This window comes from Carcharodon carcharias, chromosome 9 (genome assembly GCF_017639515.1).
Source record: "Carcharodon carcharias isolate sCarCar2 chromosome 9, sCarCar2.pri, whole genome shotgun sequence".
Classification (NCBI taxonomy): domain Eukaryota; kingdom Metazoa; phylum Chordata; class Chondrichthyes; order Lamniformes; family Lamnidae; genus Carcharodon; species Carcharodon carcharias.
Window position 1 is genome coordinate 13,492,382 of NC_054475.1, and position 19,960 is coordinate 13,512,341.

A 19,960-nucleotide genomic window follows, 5' to 3' on the forward strand; every position below is an offset into this window, starting at 1 on the left:
TGCAGGTGTCACAGGAAGAGGAGATTCGAATGGGCCAGATGCTTCCAGAGTCACCTGGGTGGATGGCCCCAGAGTGTGCACCTGCTGATCCTCCTCCCTATGGGTGCCCTGGCTGACTCCTTGAGGAGAAGGGGAAGCTGGAATGAGATTGAGCTGCCCAGCATCCCTCTCGCATTGACACTGTTGGAGGCCAACTATGACATCAGTGATGGAGTTGAGCCCGTACAGCAGTGCAAGAACAATGTCCTGAACCAAGGTCTCCATGGAGGCTGCCATCCTACCAGTGTTGACCTCAGTACGTTGGCAGGACAGCGCTATCACCTCAAACTGGTGGCAGACAGACTCGGCCATCATGCCTTGCAATCTGAGGAGTGCAGCGGACATCCCTTCCTGATGTTCCCAAGTTTACCCTTGCAGCTCCAGCAACTGAGGCACAACCGAGTCCTAAGGCTCGTCATCTGACTCGGACTCAGCAACGTTCTGGCCTCCAGCAGTCCTCCAAGTGCCGGACACCTGGGAAGTCCCTGACGCCATCTGCTGTGGATCAGACAGTTCGATGTACTCACCAGATTGTGATCCCATAGCTACTCTAAAGCTAGGTCCCACCCAGGTGTGTGTCTCTGCACTGGTGGAGGGTGTGGGTGAGCGCTGTAATGGATCTTCAATGAGGGTGTCATCAGATTCTTCTCCCGAGGTGTCTTTGGGGCTTGAGTCAAGGTCCCGGCTCGTGGACCACCCCCTCAGCTGCTTCCCAGATGTGCCTTTGAAAGCAAAGAGAGATAATTAGTGCATGGCAGGGGACTGCAGAGCAGGAGAACTGACTCACAGCATGGTCATCTGATGGATGTTGCACTGCTGGATCCTCATTTGGCTGAGCACCCCCAGCCTCACTGTCAGCACAAGAAAGGTCCAGATCATTGCCGGCCGGCTGGATAGCTATTTTCAAAGCCTGTGATGTCAGGCATTCCTCTACCAGTCTGCCACCCCTCCCTTTGCTGTGTGCCAGCTTGTCCTGCACAAATAAAGATGAAGCGAGTGTAAGCAGGAAATGTTCCTTTTTGGAAAAAGACCAGCGCGTTGTGTTCAGGAATGCACGGTCTGATCGGGTGGTGGATGTAGATTCAAAAATAAATTGGACAAATACCTTAAGGGAAAAAAAATTGATAGAGAAAGCAAGCGAATAGGATTAATTGGATAGCTCTACCAAAGACCCCCACAATCACTCACACTGACACCCCCAATAAGTCACACTGACTACCCCCCCCCCCCCCCCCACCAGATGATAAGGATAAAAACAAAAAACTGCGGATGCTGGAAATCCAAAACAAAAACAGAATTACCTGGAAAAACTCAGCAGGTCTGGCAGCATCGGCGGAGAAGAAAAGAGCTGACATTTTGAGTCCTCATGACCCTTCGACAGAACAGTTCTGTTGAAGAGTCACGAGGACTCGAAATGTCAACTCTTTTCTTCTCCGCTGACGCTGGGTTTTTCCAGGTAATTCTGCAGATGATAAGGATGCCTGACGTGTGTTGGTGGTGAGTGGTGCCATGGACAGGATGAAGGCACAATCCACAGCGCAGATGAAGGTGTGCGTAAGCGAACGAATGGTGACATCCCTTGAACTGGTGTGAGCGAGGTCCCTGGGGATGTGTGAGTTGAGAGTGATGAGAAGAGTGGCTTACCCTGGTGGAACAGAGATCATTCATCCTTTATCGGCAGTGTGTGACAGTCCTGTTTGCAAGGCGTCGACACTGACCATTACTGCCACCGCCACCCATGCCAGATTGGTGACCTTAGCCCAGAGCTAGGGTAGAGGACTTCACGCTGAGCCTCCATTGCATCTAGTAGGCGCCCGAGGGAGGTGTTGCTAAATTTGGGGCAGCATGTTTCCTCCCTTTGGCAACCATTACTTTGTAGCAGTTTCCGATCCCTTAGAGAGTGCTCGCTCTGTGCAGGGGTGCCCTTTAAATGTGGCGCCAGGATTACTGAAGGCCTGAGGTGACAGCGGGGTGAGCGAATCCATGACCGCCCTTGCCAGTGATCCGGCGTGTTTCCTGGGAATGCATTATGAGGCAGCACATGCTGAGAATGAGATGATACAGTGCGAAAACACGCCATTGTGGCCAGAGGATAAAACATCCTTTTTCCAGCTGCTACTGCACTTTGTACAAATCTGGGACTATTCCGCCCTAAGAGTTGATCAGATGACACATTTCCTTTTTAGTGATGTCATGCTGATAACCCTTTAAGGCATATTACAACAAACAGAAAAGTAGAGCCTTGGTGTATCTCACCTGAAAGATAGCACCGCCAACAGTTCAGCATTGAAAAGTGTGAATATACCTCTCTGTGTCATCTGATGCAAATTGATGATTGGTCCCAAGGCGTTGCTATGACAGCAACCATATTAGCCAAGTACACTAATTATTAGTAGAAAACACCTTACAGTCAATGTAGGAAAATGTACTTAACATTTGTTTTTATTCTGTCAGGTAGGATGTGAGCATCGCTGGCTGGGCCAATATTTATTGCCCATCCTTAATTGCCCTTGAGAAGGCGGTAGTGAGCTGCCCTCTTAAAACACTGCAGCCCATGTGGTATAGGTACATCCACAGCGCTGTTAGGGAGGGAGTTCCAGGATTTTGATCCAGTGATAGTGAAGGAACGGTAATATATTTCCAAGTCAGGATGGTGAATGGCATGGAGGGGGACTTGCAGGTTGTGGAGTTCCCATGTATCTACTGCCCTTGTCTTTCTAGATGGTATAGCCATCAAGGGTTTGGAAGCTGCTGTTGAAGAAGGCTTGGTGAGTTGCTGCGGTGCACCTTGTACACACTGCTGTGCCACCATGTGTCGATGGTGGAGGGTGTAAATGTTGAAGGTGGTGGATGGGGTGCCAATCAAGCAGGCTGCTTTGTCCTGGATGGCATCAAGTTTCTTGAGCGTTATTGGAGCTGCACTCATCCAGACAAGTGGAGAGTATTCCATCACACTCCTGACTTATGCCTGAGATGGTGGACAGGCTTTGGGGAGCCAGGAGGTGTGCTATTTGCTGCAGAATTCCCAGCCCCTGACCCGCTCTTGTGGTCACAGTGTTTATATGGCCGGTCCAATTCACTTTCTGGTCAATGGTCAGGGGTTACTATAGTGGGGGATTCAGCGATGGTACTGCCATTGAATGTCAAGGGGAGATGGTTTCATTCTCTGCTGTTGGAGATGGTCATTGCCTGGCACTTGCGTGGCACGATTTAACAACATGACATGTGTGTATTCACTTAACAAACATCTACCACCATTCACTGACCGGGGAAGAAGTGCTCTGACAAGGATCAAAAAGCACACCTACTCTCCAGTTCCATTTCACCAACAAAATGCACGTTAAGCTGAAAAGTTCAAAAATAAAAACGAAAATTGCTGGAAGCACCCAGCAGGTCAGGCAGCCATCCGCAGAGAGAGGGAAAGAAAGTTAACATTTCAGACCACTAACATTTCATCGGGGAGAAGTTCTGTACTGACCTTCCCTGACAAAAACTCATCCCCCGAAAACATTAACTGCCTGACCTGCGGAGTATATCTAGCATCGTTGAATTTCTCATTTGTATTAAACTTAAAAGTTAATTTTCATAAACCATGCAAATACGAGTATTGTGATCTCACAGGCCAAAGAAAGGCCGTGTCTATTTCTCATTTTTATTTGCTAATCAGAAATACAATTAGCAACATCAGGAATCCCAATTAGCCACATTGGCCAGTAACTAACACACTGGGCAACTCAGGCCCAGATTGTGTGTCAAACCCTGAAATAGTTTAAAAAAACACAGCTCAGAGGTCAGGGTGCTACCAACTGAGCAGACATTTAAATTAACCAGCCCAATAAATTAATAAGATGATTTATTAACTTGGTAAATTAATAATTCAGTTAATTAAGAATGTGGTAAATTAATAATGCATTGTATTAATAACTCTGCGTATATAATAAATGTGTATATGATCTCAGTAGATTAATGATTCAGTATATTAATAACTGAGTAATATCGTGGTGTCTGGTTGATGGCTCCATAGCTGAAAGGCTATGATGCCAAACTGAGGGCCTTACAGATAATGAAAATTAAGGCGACGGGGAAGCTGAACGGACATGAAGGCTGAGAAGCTCTAAATTCACAAGCTGCCATTGCATATTCCCATCCATTCCCTTCCTCTGTCCCATCCCCACCATGCTCCTTCACCCCCATGATCCTTCCTCAGCACCTCCCGATCCACCTTGCTCACCTCAACTCACCAACATCCAACCCTGCCTCTCTGACTCAATCTCCCCTCACCCTGCTCCCCTTCCCCATACAGCTACAGCCCCTGGTCTTGCAATCCCCACCCACCCCACTCCTCCCCACCCCTCCTCCTCCCTCTCCACCTTGCCTCTACCCTCCCCTCAGCCTGCTCCTCCTCTCTACCATGCACCTCACCCCACGATCAATTCCCACCTTAAAAAAAAACAACTTGCATTTTCACAGGGTCATTATGAAACAAAATTGGACACCCAAGTTGCATAAGAAGATATTTGGACAGGTGACCAAAGGTTTGATGTGAGGAAGATTTTATCTCCATGAGGCCGCTGTATCTCTCTCTCTCTCTCGTACTCTTTAACTCTTTATATCACTCTTTCAGAATGTCTCTCCTTCCCTCTCTTTCTCTTCCATCAACCTTTCTGTAACATTGGTTCCACATGCTGATGTACACAGCTTCTACTCCTTAAAAGGTTAACCTGGTAGGTTTCGATAAAATGGTGTGGGAGGAGGCTCATGTTGGAGCATAAATGTTAAATGGGCCACTGGGGCCAAATGGCCTGTTTCTCTAATTCCACAAGATCAAGGCGCATTATTGGGATAGAATGGTAGGATCAACCTACCAAGACTTCAGCCACCTAAGGCTACGTGCTCTGGAATTCCATCTCTAAATTCCTCAGCCTCTCTACTTCTTGACCTTGTCTGTCATATTCACGATAAGGGGTCGGATATTTTAGGACGGAGATAAGGAGAAATTTCTTCACTCAGAAGGCTGTGGATCTTTGCAATTCTCTACCCCAGAGCGCCGTGAATGCTCCATCATTGAATATATTCCAGGCTGAGGTCGATAGATTTTTGGATACTAAGGGAATTAGGGGATATGGGGATAAGGCTAGAAGGTGGAGTTGAGATAGAAGATCAACCATAATCTTGCCGACTAGTGGATGGGCTGAATGGCCTCCTCCAGCTCCTATTTCTTACGCTTTTAAAACCCAGGTCTTGGACCAAGCTTTTGGTCAGCTAATCTAATATTTCCTTTGCCTCCCTGTCCATTTTTTTCTTAAGTTTAAATCTCTGTAAGATGCAAGTTGTTGTATTTGACCTATTTGAGCTGACACTGCTTGCCTACGATGAGGGAAATGATCCAGACTCATGTAGTCCGAGGTGTCCTGAATGGACAATCACTTGCTTAATTCAGAACCTTGAGCTAGCAGCAGCTCAGTTGGCTAGACAGCTAGGGTGTGGACCAGATCAATGCCGGCAGTACAGGGCTTGATCTCCATTCTGGCTGAGCCTGCCTCCTCGCCCTACCTGTAGTAATAAAATCATGGCACTTTGCCGTGGTTTGCCAAGTGATCGCCAAGGACCCGGGACAGAGAACTGAAGAAGAAGCTAACGGCCTTTCTCTGTGTTTCATTGAAGCACTGAGGGGTGTGGAGATGGTGGGAGGGAGGGAGGGGATTAACTTGTGCATATGACGCAGCTAATTAGCAGCAAAGATTTCTAAATAATTCACCATCCTAAGTGGTGTCTCAAGTGCTCCACTGACATATTGTAGAACTGACAGCTGCCCTCCACAGGAGATACAGGCAACTCCTCAAATTGCATTTTTCATTTGTACATCACATAATGTTTTGAAGCAATCCTCTAGCCAGCATTTCCTGATGATGGTTAATTTCGCAGGGTCTCAGGCTCCACTGGAATCATCCTGCCCTCCAACACCTCACTCAAAACATTAGAGTGTGCCGGGCAACTATTCAACAGTGGGGGCATCACAACTGAGCCTTACCCCCATGGCATCTGACATCAGGTGATATGCATTTTAAGTAGGCAGTATCTAAATCAATATTCTTCCCCTGCCTACATTAACATATGTTCACTGTGCCAACTATAGTTCCAGAGCTGCCACACTGGGTGAGATCAGAACATGAGCTTATATTTCCATGTCCTAGAGAGAGCAGGTAGGGCCGCATTTTAATATCTCGAGCAAAAAGTCGTCACCTGCAACAGTGCAGCACTCCCTCAAAAGAGGTGAGGAACGTAGTTCTAAGGTTAAATCTAAGAGATTCAGGGCAGGGATCAAGTGCAACCTTCATGTAAAAAAATAGGCAGTGCTGCACTTGAGTGTCAGACCAGACTTGGTGCTCAAGTCTCTGGAATGAAGTTTAGACCCTCGACTTTCTCATTCAGAGGCAAGGGGGCTTTATGGAGGGTCTGGTGATTGCTGAGTAATTGACACTTGTTGATGACACCTTCCATCCCCTTGCTGATGATTAAGATTAGGCAGATAGGACAGTAATTGGTCCGGTTGGATTTGCCCTGCCTTTTGTAGCTAGTTCTGGAGCAATACAGACGGAACGTTGTCTTAGATGGCCTGTGCTAGCATGAACCGGATTAACGTGGATCGTTGGATATCACACTTGCCTCTGAGCCAGAAGGTTGGAGATGGTACCTGGTGTCCAGAACATCACTGCAGGAGTTCCTCAGGATTGTGTCTTAGGCCCAACCATCTTCAGCTGCTTTGTCAATGTCCTTCTTTCCATCATAAGGTCAGAAGTGGGGACGCTCACTGATTGTTTTTCTCATTCGTTCATAGGATGTGGCATCGCTGGATAGGCCAGCATTTATTTCCCATCCCTAATTGCCCTTGTTCAGAGGGCATTTTAAGAGTCAACCATTTGCTATGGGTCTGGAGTCACATGTAGGCCAGACCAGGTAAGGGCAGCAGATTTCCTTGCCTAAAGGGCATTAGTGAACCAGATGGGTTTTACACCAATTAACAATGGTTTCATGGTCATCATTAGACTTTTAATTCTAGATTTTTATTGAATTCAAATTTTACCATCTGCCATGGTAGATTCGAACCTGGGTCCCCAGAGCATTACCCTGGGTCACTAGAATACCAGTCCAGCGACAATACCATGATGCCACTGCCTCCCCCCATGATTGCCCAATGTTCACCATCCACGACTCCTCAGATACTGAAGCAGTCCATGCCCAAATGCAGCAAGACCTGGACAATATCCAGGCTTCGGCTGACAAGTGGCAAGTAACATTCACGCCACACATGTGCCAGGCAATGACCATCTCCAACAAGAGAGAATCTAACCATTGTTCCTTGACATTCAATGGCATTACCATGACTGAATCCCCCACTATCAACATGCTGGGGGTTATCATTGACCAGAAACTGAACTGGACTAGCGATATAAATACTGTAGCTGCAAGAGCAAGTCAGAGGCTAGGAATCCTGCGGCAAGTAACTCATCTCCTGACACCCCAAAGCCTGACCACCATCTACAAGGCGCAAGTCAGGAGTGTGATGGAATACTCTCCACTTGCCTGGATGAGTGCAGCTCCAACAACCCTCAAGAAGCTTGACACTGTCCAGGACAAGGCTTGATTGGCATCCCATCCACAATTCACTCCCTCCACCACCAATGCACAGTAGCAGCAGTGTGTACCATCTACAAGATGCACTGCAGGGATTCACCAAGGCTCCTTGGACAGCACCTTCCAAACCCATGACCACTACCGTCTAGAAGGACAAGGGCAGCAGATACATAGGAACACCACCACCTGCAAGCTCCCCTCTGAGCCAATCACCATCCTAATTTGGAAATATATCGCCGTTCCTTCACTGTTGCTGGGCCAAAATCCTGGAACTCCCTTCCTAACAGCACTGTGGGTGTACCTACACTACAGGACTGCAGCAGTTCAAGAAGGCAGCTCACCACCACCTTCTCAGTGGCAATTAGGAATGGGCAATAAATGCTGGACTAGCCAGCGATGCCCACGTCCCATGGATGAATTTTTAAAAATTCAAGTCCCATTCCAGTGAGCTAAATGTAAAATCAAGGCCAATGCTCCTAGTGCAGCACTGAAAGAGTGCTGCACTGTCTTTTCAGAGGAGATGTTGAACCAAGACCTCCAGTGAATATAAAAGATCTATGATTGTATTTTGAATAACAGCAGGGGAGTTCTACCTAGTGTCCCAGCCAATATTTATCCCTCAACCCGCATTACTAGAAAAATACAAAAGATCTGGTCATTATTACATTGCTGTTTGTGGGAGTTTGCTGCCACATTTCCCACATTACAACAGTGACTACATGTCAAGAGGCTGTAAAGTGCTTCCCGCCATCTTGAAATGCAAGTCTTTCTTATAGTCTCTCAGGTTACCAATGGCAGTAGAAGGTCCCATTAATAATTAAGCATGACCAAGAGTAACCATAAGGAATACGACCCAGATTACCTTGGTTTAGCGGATGAGAATTCTCATGAATTATGACGCAAGGTTTTTTTTTTCCCTTTCATGGGACGTGGGCATCGCTGGTTAAGCCAGTGTTTTTATTGCCCATCCCTTACTGCCCTTCAGAAAGTGGTGGTGAGCCACCTTCTTGAGCCACTGACGTCCATGTTATTTATATTCAGAATCTCAGTGCCTCTGCAATTGCTGAGATTGGAGCACAGATGGTAATGAGAGGCACATGCAAAGAATCCACTTTATGAACAATAAAAACCTGAATCTTTTATTGACACCAATTTATTCCGTTATTTTTCACATCGTCATTCAAATGACTCCCTGTTGCTCTGCAGGTTCTAAAATTGACAGCTACATCAGACTTCCTGAGGTTGTATCAATGTACAATTCACTGACATATCACAGCTGAACTTTCCTTCAGGAAGAAAATAATTTTGTCACAAAACAGTTGCATATTTAAAATGCCGTGTTAATCTGCATCCTAAATGGCAAATCTGAAACGTTTTCAACAAGTATTATTCTATCATCGACTACAGCAAGACAGCCATCAGGCTGCATACAATCAGCTCCGTCCTACATATCATCTTATACTGCTCTTCTACCATAAATTATACTGAAAATTAAATACAGGATTCATGTTTTTATTTGGGATTTGTGGTTAGTTTGGCCTTTATTGCAAGGCGAGTGGAGTATAAATGTAGGGAAGTCTTGCTACAACTCTACAGGGCACTGGTAGGCTGCACCTGGGGTAGAGTATGGGTACAGTCCTGGTCTCCAGGAGATATATACAGGTACAGTGGGCGGGAATTTCTGGTGCATGGGTCATGGGGCTGGAAGCCACTGCCCAAAGTCGACAGACCATTTGCTGATCCATCAAATCTTCTGTCCTGCTCACGACGATTCCCTTGGCAGGCGAGACTGGGAAACCCGGCCCGGTAGCTCAAAACCGGCAACCTCGGGACTGAGTTCATCCCGGATTTCAGCTCTTGCCGGGGCTTTGGTTCAGGCGGCTCGGAATGGGCCAGGGCAGGTATGCAGAATGTCGAGGGTACGTTTTCCAAGTAAGCGTCACAAAAGGCAGTGCGGAGAGAATAGAGACAATGCTGCAAGGTAAGCCAGGAAATTCTTTGGAGCCGCTTCAGGTCCGTGAGCGCCACTTTGCCGGGAGGCTTGGCAGAATCTCTGTTTGTGAATGCAAATCGGGGGTTCCCGCTGTACTTCAATGAAGTGTTGATGGCCGAGTGGGAGCATCTCCAGGGAATTCCCCAGCCTTACAGTTAGACCAAAGATGTCAGTGAGGAGGGAAAGTCAGGTGATAACAGCCTGGAAAAAACATCTGGTTTTCGGACATTACCAGTTTTCAGATAGCCAGATTTGTACTTGCATTAGAGGCAGCTCAGAGAAGGTTCACTAGGCTAATTCCTGAGATGAAGGGGTTGTCTTACGATGAAAGGTTGGGCAAGTTGGCCCTAGACTCATTGGAGTTTAGAAGAATGAGAGGTGACCTGATTGAAACATATAAGATTCTGAGGGGGCTTGACAGGGTAGATGCTGAGAAAATGCTTCCTCTCATGGGGGAATCTGAAGTAAGGGCGCAGAGTTCAAAAATAGGGGGTGTCCCGTTTAAGATGGAGAGGAGGAAGAACTTCTTTTCTCAGAGGGTCATTAATCTTTAGATTCTCTTCCCCAGAAAATAGTGGAGGCTGGGTCATTGAATATACTTAAGCATAAGTTAGACAATTTTTTGATTTACAAGGGAGTAAAGGGTTATGGGGTTCAGGCAGGAAAGTGGACTTAAGGACATAATCAGATGAACCATGACCTTATTACATGGTGGAGCAGGCTCAAGGCACCAAATGGCCTGGCCATTTAGATTGTTGCTTGTTTTGACACCACAGCTTCAGCTTAATATCAACACAAACTGTATGAATAATTTAAGTCACTAGAATCCAACTTGGAAGGGTTAGTATGATACCATCTTAAGCAGATGGTATCACATCAATTCAGCTTCACATTGCAACATGTACAAGGAATGGATTCATAAAACTTCCCAGCAAGTCAAGCTGCATGCAATTTAATATTAATCTCAATGTATTTAGGAGCCTCTGTGATGGACACCAAGCATCTCCCACCGCTCAGCAATCCCACCTCACGTTTCCCCAAGTCTCATCCCTCACCAACCCCACCTCACATTTCCCCTTCATTTCTCCTTTGTTATTGTCCAGTCTTAATTCTTTTATTTTCTTTCTGGAAAATTTCTTTACTCGCATTTTCCTCCATTCTCTCAGGTTCCCTTCCATTTCAGTTCTGGCTCAATTGGTAGCATTCTTACCTCAGGGTATTAAGGTTATGGGTTCAAGGCACAGGGCCAAAGTCCTGGAACTCCCTTCCTAACAGCACTGAGGGTGCACCTACACCACATGGACTGCACACCTCAAGAAGGCAGCTCACCACCACCTTCTCAAGGGCAATTAGGGATGGACAATATATGCTGGACTAGCCAGCAATGCCCACATACCAAGAATAAATAAAAAAAAGTCTCACTCCAGTGACTTGACCACATTTGCCCAGCTGATGCTCCCGGCACAGTGCTGAGGGAGTGCTGCACTGTCTTTTGGATGAGATGTTAAACGAAGGCTCCATGTGCCCTTTCAGGTGGGTGTAAAAGATTCTACGACAGTGTTTCAAAGAAGAGCAGGGGACTTCTCCCTAGTATCCTGGGGCCAATAATTGCCCCTCAACCAACATCAACTAAACAGAAAGCCTAGTCACTATCTCACTGCTGTTTGTGAGACCTTGCTGCATGAAAATTGGCTGTCACATTTCCTCCATTTCAATGTTGATTACACTGCAAAAAATAACTTTGTTGGCTGTAAAGGAATTTTGGACATCCCAAAGTTGTGAAAGGCTATTGAAATGCACATTATAAATATATTATATACTGTCTAAATATGCTTTCCTGTAAAAAGAGACATACATGTCGAAGCTTTTCTTCTTGCATTCATCAGGACACTTCGCAAGAATACCAATGTAAGGGGAAAACAACAATTTATAGTCTATGTATATACATATATATACACTATCAGTCACCATCACTGGTGCATTCTCAATGGCAACACCTCTACCAATCAGAGTCCACTTGCCAAGCAATCAGCGCCCTCTTCACATACAGTATAAATTGTTGTTTTCCCTTTATATTGATATTCTTGCAAAGTGTCCTGATGTGCGCAAGATGAAAAGCTTTGACAAGTCTCTTTTTGTCAGCAATACTCAAGTTCTGTACTACCAAATGACTATTTAAATATGCTTTCCAATTTTTAAGCTGTTGTCTTATCTTGCAGATATTTGTGCGTCTGCCAGGATAAATTGGCACATTTGGAGAAGGTGCTATAGTTCAAAGCAGTAAGAAATTGGACCAGGATTAATGGCAACTTTTACCAAGACAAAGCAAAGGGGCAGTCCGGGAGTAGGAGGGATCAGGGCTGGGCCTCAAATTATGACATTTCTTTAAGAACAAAACATCCTTTTCAATAACCAGCAATTTTTTCCATACCATCAGAACAAAAGGAAACATACAAACGGGCTTTTATTAATTTATTTTTTGTAAAAAGACTTTTGGTATTTGATTTGCACCAGATACTTCCAGAAGGTCAACTCACAAACCAAACTGTCCAACTTAACACTGCTTCATCTGGAAAAACTGTCGATATGTATGACCACCGTCATACTGAATGGGGCAGATCCCAGCCACACCACACTCAGTGATTCATGAGGGAAATTTCAGTATCATTTACAAAGTCAGTCAAAAAATCAATTGGAGGTATAAGAATGGGGTGCAGCCTTTAAGATAATAGTTGAGTCCAATGAGATGGGGGCATGAGCTTTCAGATTGGGTTGTGGCCTATACAATAGGGTGTGAAAAATATGATATGGGAGCTCTCTTTAAGTTGTGAGCACAATCTTTAAATTGGTGGCATTGCCTTTGAAGGGGAGGAGTGGAACCTTCATGGCCTATTGATCAGACCCTCACAGCTTCTACGTAATCTGGTGAGAATTTGCTGGATTTCTGAGTGAACCTGTTGATTCAGCATAGTGTAAATGAAAGGGTTCACAGCAGCAGGAATGCAGGTTAAAGCAACTCCGAGCGTCTGAAACTCCAGAAGTAATGGCCCCTGTGAAGGAAGGGAAGAGACAGGGAGAACACAGTTAGAATCAAGGCTTGTTACTGCATCCCTTTTGTTCCGGCTTCTGCAATGTACTGCCTGTTTGTCAACAACCCTCCCTTACTTTGAATAAATATACAGAAACAAAAAGAGCTTGAAGCGGTTTAATATTGTTACGAACTCTAACCAGTATTCCTTACTTACATCGGTAGTTTTGGAATTGAGATTCTGTCAGCAGCTCCCAGAGAATTCATGAGATCAGAATGTATTTGCTCTCAGTCTATTGCTACCTCCAACACTCACGCATTGGAGCCAATTTTAAACCAGTCTGCCCATTAAGAAACCCAGAGAATTGGGTAGCAACTGAAGCAAGCCTTCACAAAATAACTGGATTGCCAATAACACTGGAACAGCTAAACATCAGTGTTCTAAAGTCACATTCATGACATTCATATTACACCAAAAAAGGTTTCCCAGAAGCCCAAAAATGGGAAGTTAGCAAGCCGAGAGACCGTAGTCCCATTGCCAGATTTCAAGCCCCATAGTGGCAGATATTTAAATTTCTGGCACTGATCATAGAAGATGGAAGCTGTCACTGGGCACACTTGCATTTACAGTGTCTTTAGCATACTAAAACATCCCAAAGCCTTGACAGGAGCATTGTCAAACAAAATTTGACACTGAGCCACCTAAGGGCATTATGAAACCATGCTTTATATTGAAAATAACTTTATATATTGGGCTGAAACCACCAGAAAAATTCAAAGACTGAACAGCAGCATTTTTAAAAGCGACTTGAACAGCAGTTTCTAATATGGCCGAATATTTGCATAACTTAACCCTGAAAATTCCAAAACCATTAAAACAGATTCAGGCTATCCAGAGATAGGCCATCAGGGACAATCACCTTAGAGGAGTGTGAATGAACAATCTCCTGAACCATTCACAAAACCCCCAGGCTGCACCTGTGTATTCAGCTGGGTGTGGAACAAGCCACTGGACACAATCATTTTGGACAACAGACCCTGGCAGAGAAGGGAACTCCTCCAGCCATAATTTAATCATGTCTAAACCATGTACCTGGAATCAACTTTCTATGACCATGTTTGGGTAACTGGTCGGTTGGTGAAAGGAGATCATGTGATGAGACAACTAACGCTCTTTCTATTAAGAAACTGTTTCCCTGCAGGCCAGCCAGAACAGAAGAGGAAAAGGAGACACAGAAGAAGAAGGACAATGAGTGGGCACTATCTCCATAAATCCTGCAACTTCAGCAACCAATCACCATGTGCACCATGTAAAAAACCAACTCAGTAGCTAATGACTCCAGGAGAACAAATAGAAATTGTTCATCAACATCTTTAAATCAGCTTTACGCAGAATTCAGAAAGCCCATCGAGACCAGTCCAAAGCTAACCAAGTCACCAATCTACCAGATCCGTAAACAATTGACTTTTTTTGGACTCAAACTATTTAACCTATCCTCACACTTTGTATTTTACTTGTATGTGCATGAGTGAGTGAAAGCTGGAGCATTTATTATTATTTTTACTTAGATCGAGTGTTAAGTACAATAAATCCTATTCTCTTTTCTCTAAAAACTTACAAGGAAACCTGTCTCTGTGTGTCTTCTACAGTCACAGCACTTAAACAGTTAAACACACATTGAATTGACAAGTGAATTTTTTTAAAATAATGCTGTTGTGATCAGATGAGGGATGGAAAGAGAGGGGAGCTATTCTATCACTTCTCACCTGATCGTAACAAGGAGAATTTAGGACAGTGACCAAATGCTTGGTCAAAGAGGTAGGTTTAAGGACCATCTTAAAGGAGGAGAGAAAGCGAGATGGAGAGGTTTAGGGAAGGACTTTCAAAGATTGGGGCCCAGGAAACTGAAGAAACCATTCGTGGGCTGGTTAAAATCAGGGAAATGCACAAGAGGCCAGAATTGGGAACCCAGAAACCTTGGAGGTTTCTAGAGCTAGAGGAGGTTACAGAGATAGGAAGGAGTGAGGCCACAGAAACAAGGAGGAGGATTTTAGAATGGAGACATTGCAGATTGGGAGGAAATGCAGGTCAGCAAGCACAGGGGTGATCAGAAAATGGGACTTTATCTCCACAGCCATAAGGGAGACAACTTATTCAGGAGCTAAGATGTGTCAAGAAGATGGACCAACAAATAGGAACTGGACAGGTTGCTGACTCAGGCAAATTATTGAAGAAAATTGCCTTTATAGGTAACATCTGGCTTTTATGGTCTCCTGGAATGGTTTTGATCACCTTTTCCCGGTTCTGATGAAAGATCATCAACCTGAAAAGTTAACTCTGTTTCTCTCTCCACAGATGCCACCTGATTTGTAAAGTGTTACCAGAATTTTGTTTTAATGACCCCTCCAGGAACAACCGTTTACATGAAGACGAGCTTGGGCTGGGTTATGAAGCCACCTTCCCCACCACCCAAGGTTAATTAACTTCTCAGTTTTCGTGGTTCAGGCTCAAAAGTGATGACTGACCACTCATGTGATAACCTGGAGGATGAATGATCCTTGGACAACTGCCCCACCATGAGAGCCAGTGCCTTCAGCTAAGGACTGGAAAAAATGGAGAGATATGTACACTTCACAGCTGGATACAGCGCCTGTGCCTTGTTAAGGCTGCACAGCCATGTTACTCAGCAGTTGGGTCCCATTGTGTTTGTGTACACATGGGTACGTAGATAATCAGTCTCTTCTTAGGCTGGACACTTCCCAGAATCATACGACACAGAAGGAAGCAAATATGCTTGCGCTGGCTCTTTGGGACTAATTGGATTTCTCTTTCAATCGCCTGTTGTTGTCCCATAGCCTGTAAGTCCACTTACCTTAAAAAAATCACCTTTCATGTTCAACATTAAAACGATAACCAGTGGCACCCAGAACACCAGGAAGGTCAAGATGATATAACCAAAGCGTTTGGCTAGTTTAGCCTCCATCCTCTTCTTGACGCACTCTCTGGACTGACTGGTTATAAGGCACACGGCTCCCACTATGTTAGGGGTATCGGGTGGTCCATTCTCAGGGTGAAACGATGCACAATCATTCATTGAAGAAACTTGGTGCTGAACTGGACAAGCTTCACTCTTCAATTGAGCAATGGGATTAGGCTCAATGTGCGAATGATGGATCCGCCCTGTACTTGGCACCCTGGCAGGTGATGTTTGTTGAAAACTGTGCCAGGCTGACCCTGGCAGCTGTAGCGTGTGCTGTTGTGATGTAGTGGGCATGATCCCATTGTCAAAGATCCTGTTGCTGTGCTGTCTGACCAATGCAAAAATTCTGAAGTAGTGGACAACTATCAGAGACAAGCTGACAATCCAAACAGGCATCAGGATATAGGAAGCGAAAGGGTCAAAGTAACTTTGGGCGTCTACAAGTCGATGTCTGCACCTCAAATACACAGGAGTGTCCTTAGCCAGGCTGATGGAGAAAGAAGATAAAATAAAACCCATCGACCAAATGAGTGTGATCCATACCTTGACCCTTATCTTCCTCTTGGTTGTTTGGAACGGATTGGCGATGGCTTGGTAACGTTCAGCACTGATGGCCGCCAGAGTGACCAACTGGACACAGCTGCTCAGGGAGTAAGTGAAAGGTTGCAAGAGGCACAGGGTTTCCCCTAGGTCAGTATGGCTATTGCCCCAGGTGCTGGTCAGCAAGAACGAAGGGATGTCCAGAGCGCACTTCAGGAGATCACTGACCGCTAGGTTGACTAGAAGCGTGTTGTTTGGAGTCTGCAGATACTTATTGGTATAAACCACCCCACAGACAAGCCCATTCCCCAACACCCCGATAACCAAAGTGCAACTCAGCATCAAATTACTCACTGCTATGGAAACGGCATGGAGTGGAATATAAACTCCAGGGCTGGTGGCGTTAGATCCGAAAGCAAGGGAACCCCCCATCTCTCCCTCTTCCACAAACACCAAAAACTTCCTCAAGAGCCTAAAATGAGTTGGCTTCAGTGTCTGAATGTCTTCATCCCTTTACACTTCTCTTAATAACTGGAACGAAGCAAATCGACCATCGCCACCTTCCCTTATCTTTGCAGTTTCTCCCTCTTACTGGGAGACGGCGGCTCTCTGTCATCATCGTCTATTATCTGCATCTTCGGAGGTTCGCGGTTAACCTGATTCGTTTCTCTCCTATCGCACCTAAGCGCTGTGCCTTCTTCAATTGACAACACGCGCATTAACTCCTTCTGGTGCAATACACCGGCAGCAAGTGGGAGGCGAATTGAACATTTCTGGTGTTGACGGAGCTAAATCGCAACGTTATATTTTCGCAAAGTGTTTTTTTTTTGCGCCATCGACCCCGTCTCCCCTCGGTTAAACTGTTAAATTACCCGCAAACTCGAATGTTTTATTTTGTAAGCAATGCAGACGCGCGATACTTTGGAGTTGAATCTATGCTGAGCTGGTTTCCGTTTTTACCTTCTATCACAGAACCATACAACACAAAGAGGACATTCGGCCAATCGTGCCTATGCTGGCTCTTTGAAAGAGCTATCCAGTCAGCCCCATTCCCCTGCCACTTCCTCCTAGACATGCAATTTTGTCTCCCTTTAAGTATTTATCCAATTCCCTCTCACCTAACCCTTCAAAAATCCTGCACTCCCTTCCCCAACACTCTCCCTACTCAGTAGCAAGAACAAGGCACTCGAGCAGGGTTTGGCTACAAGCCTATGCCCTACCCCTCTTCATTTCCCACAAGCCTCAATGTGTTGCCTCAGCTGCTACTATCTTCATTCATGTCCCCCCTAGATGTGACCATTCCAATCCTCTCCCACATTCTGCCCTTCATAAGCTTGAGGCCACCAGAAACTCTGCTGCTCAGCGTGAGTCCCATTCCCCTATCACCCCTGTGCTCACTGACCAACATTAAACTGCCAGTCAAGCAACGTCTTGATTTTTAAATTCTTATTCTTGTTTTGAAACCCCTCCATGGCGTCATCTCTCCTTATCTCTGTAATCTCCTCTAGCCCCACAAACTTCTGAGACATCTAATTCTGACCCCTCCAACATTCACAGTTTCAATTGCTTCACCTTTAGTGACTGTGTCTTCAGCTCCCAGGCCCCAAGCTCTGGGCTTCCTGCCCAACACCTTTCCATCTCATTTTCATCCTTTAAGGTTACTCTTTAAAACCTACCTCTTTGACCAAGCTTTTGGTCATCTGAGTTGGGGAGATAAATGCAGAGCACTCCCATTCTGTTCATAAGTGAAGATGCTGACTTCCCTGTTCCTCTCCTTCTGGATCCCCAATGAGGCACACCATACGCATTAAAAACCATAACGCACCATCATTTTAATCATTCTGTAAAGCATATTGGCTTTTGTGATTTCAAACCAAGGCTCACTTTATTTGATGGCTCTTATCAGCATTACAGAGGGATGGGAAACTCTGGTCTGCTTCTAAGGTGCAGATTCTGCTACAACATGGCACAGCGCATTCAAACCACTTACTCCCTCTCTGCGACTGTGGAGCTTGTTCTTTATTCCTGTCCTTTTAATTCTCTCCCCCACCCCATCAAATAGTAATTTTTAATTTTTTTTTATTCATTCATGGGATGTGGGCTACGCTGGCTGGGCCAGCATTTATTGCCTATCTCGAGTTGCCCTCGAGAAGGTGGTGGTGAGCTGCCTTCTTAAACCACTGTAGTCCATTTGGTGTAGGTACACCCACAGTGCTGTTAGGAAGGGAGTTCCAGGATTTTGACCCAGCGACAGTGAAGGAACGGCCAATATATTTGCAAGTTAGGATGGTGAGTGACTTGGAGAGGAACTTGTAGTGGTGAGCGTTCCCATGTATCTGCTGCCCTTGTTCTTCTAGATGGTAGTGGTCATGGGTTTGGAAGCTGCTGTTGAAGAAGCCTTGGTGAATTCCTACAGTGCACTTTGTAGATGGTACACACTGCTGCTACTGAGTGCTGGTGGTGGAGGGAGTGAATGTTTGTGGATGTGGTGCCAATCAAGCGGGCTGCTTTGTCCTGGATGGTGTCAAGCTTGAGTGTGATGGGAGCTGCACTCATCCAGGCAAGTGGGAAATATTCCATCACACTCCTGACTGGCGCCTTGTAGATGGTAGACAGGCTCTGTGGAGTCAGGAGGTGAGTTACTCATTGCACGATTCTTAGCCTCTGACCCGCTCTTGTAGCCACAGTATTTATATGGCTAGTCCAGTTCAGTTTCTGGTCAATGGTAACCCCCAGTATGTTGATAGTGGGGGATTCAGTGATGGTAATGACATTGAACATCAAGGGGAGATGGTCATTGCTTGACACTTGTGTGGCATGAATGTTACTTGCCACTTGTCAGCCCAAGCCTGGATATTGTCGAGGTCTTGCTTCATTTGGACATGGACTGCTTCAGTATCTGAGGAGTCGCGAATGGTGTTGAACATTGTGCAATCATCAGCAAACATCCCCACTTCTGACCTTATGATGGAAAGAAAGACATTGATGAAGCAGCTGAAGATAGTTGGGCCGAGACACTACCTTAAGGAACTCCTGCAGTGATGGCCTGGAGCTGAGATGACTGACCTCCAACAACCACAACCTTTGCGCTAGGTATGGCTCCAACCAACGGAGAGTTTTCCCCGATTACCATCGCCTCCAGTTTTGCTTGGGCTCCTTGATGCCACACTCAGTCAAATGTGGCCTTGATGTCAAGAGCAGTCACTCTCACCTCACCTTGGGAGTTCAGCTCTTTTGTCCATGTTTGATCCAAGGCTGTAATGAGGTCAGGAGCTGAGTGGCCCTGGCAGAACCCAAATTGGGCATCAGTGAGCAGGTTATTGCTAAGCAAGTGCCACTGGATAGCACTGTTGATGACCCCTTCCATTACTTTACTGATGATTGAGAGTAGACTGATGGGGTGATAATTGGCCGGGTTCAATTTGTCCTGTTTTGTGTGTGCAGGACACACTTGGGCAATTTTCCACATAGCCAGGTGGATGCCAATATTGCAGCTGTACTGGAACAACTTGGCTGGGAGCGCGGTGAGTTCTGAAGCACAAATCTTCAGTACTATTGCCAGAATGTCAGGGCCCATCGCCTTTGCAGTATCCAGTACCTTCAGCTGTTTCTTGATATCACGAATCGAATTGGCTGAAAACTAACTGGGGGCCACTGGGGGAAGCAGAGATGGATCCATCCACTTGGCACATCTGGCTGGAGATGGTTGCAAATGCTTCAGTCTTACCTTTTGCACTGATATGC

At 45.7% G+C, this 19,960-nt stretch overlaps 1 protein-coding gene across 1 annotated transcript; it reads right to left on the minus strand.

Annotated features, from left to right (window-relative positions):
* Window positions 1–9,264: 9,264 nt before the first annotated feature.
* LOC121282371 (D(2) dopamine receptor-like) lies at window positions 9,265–16,648 on the minus strand. The gene is made up of 3 exons (XM_041196090.1): window positions 15,580–16,648; window positions 12,576–12,719; window positions 9,265–9,815 (listed from the first exon to the last, which is right to left on the minus strand). Exons 1-3 carry the CDS (start codon window positions 16,646–16,648, stop codon window positions 9,265–9,267), a joined length of 1,764 nt encoding a protein of 587 aa, XP_041052024.1.
* Window positions 16,649–19,960: the final 3,312 nt, after the last annotated feature.

Coding starts and splice junctions, on each gene's coding strand:
- LOC121282371 (XM_041196090.1), bottom strand. CDS start 16,648: ATGGGGGGTTCCCTTGCTTTCGGATCTAACGCCACCAGCCCTGGAGTT. Junction 12,720..15,579: donor AATGTTGAACATGAAAGGTG/ATTTTTTTAAGG, acceptor CCCTTCCTTCAC/AGGGGCCATTACTTCTGGAG. Junction 9,816..12,575: donor CACCAGATTACGTAGAAGCT/GTGAGGGTCTGA, acceptor TCTAACTGTAAG/GCTGGGGAATTCCCTGGAGA.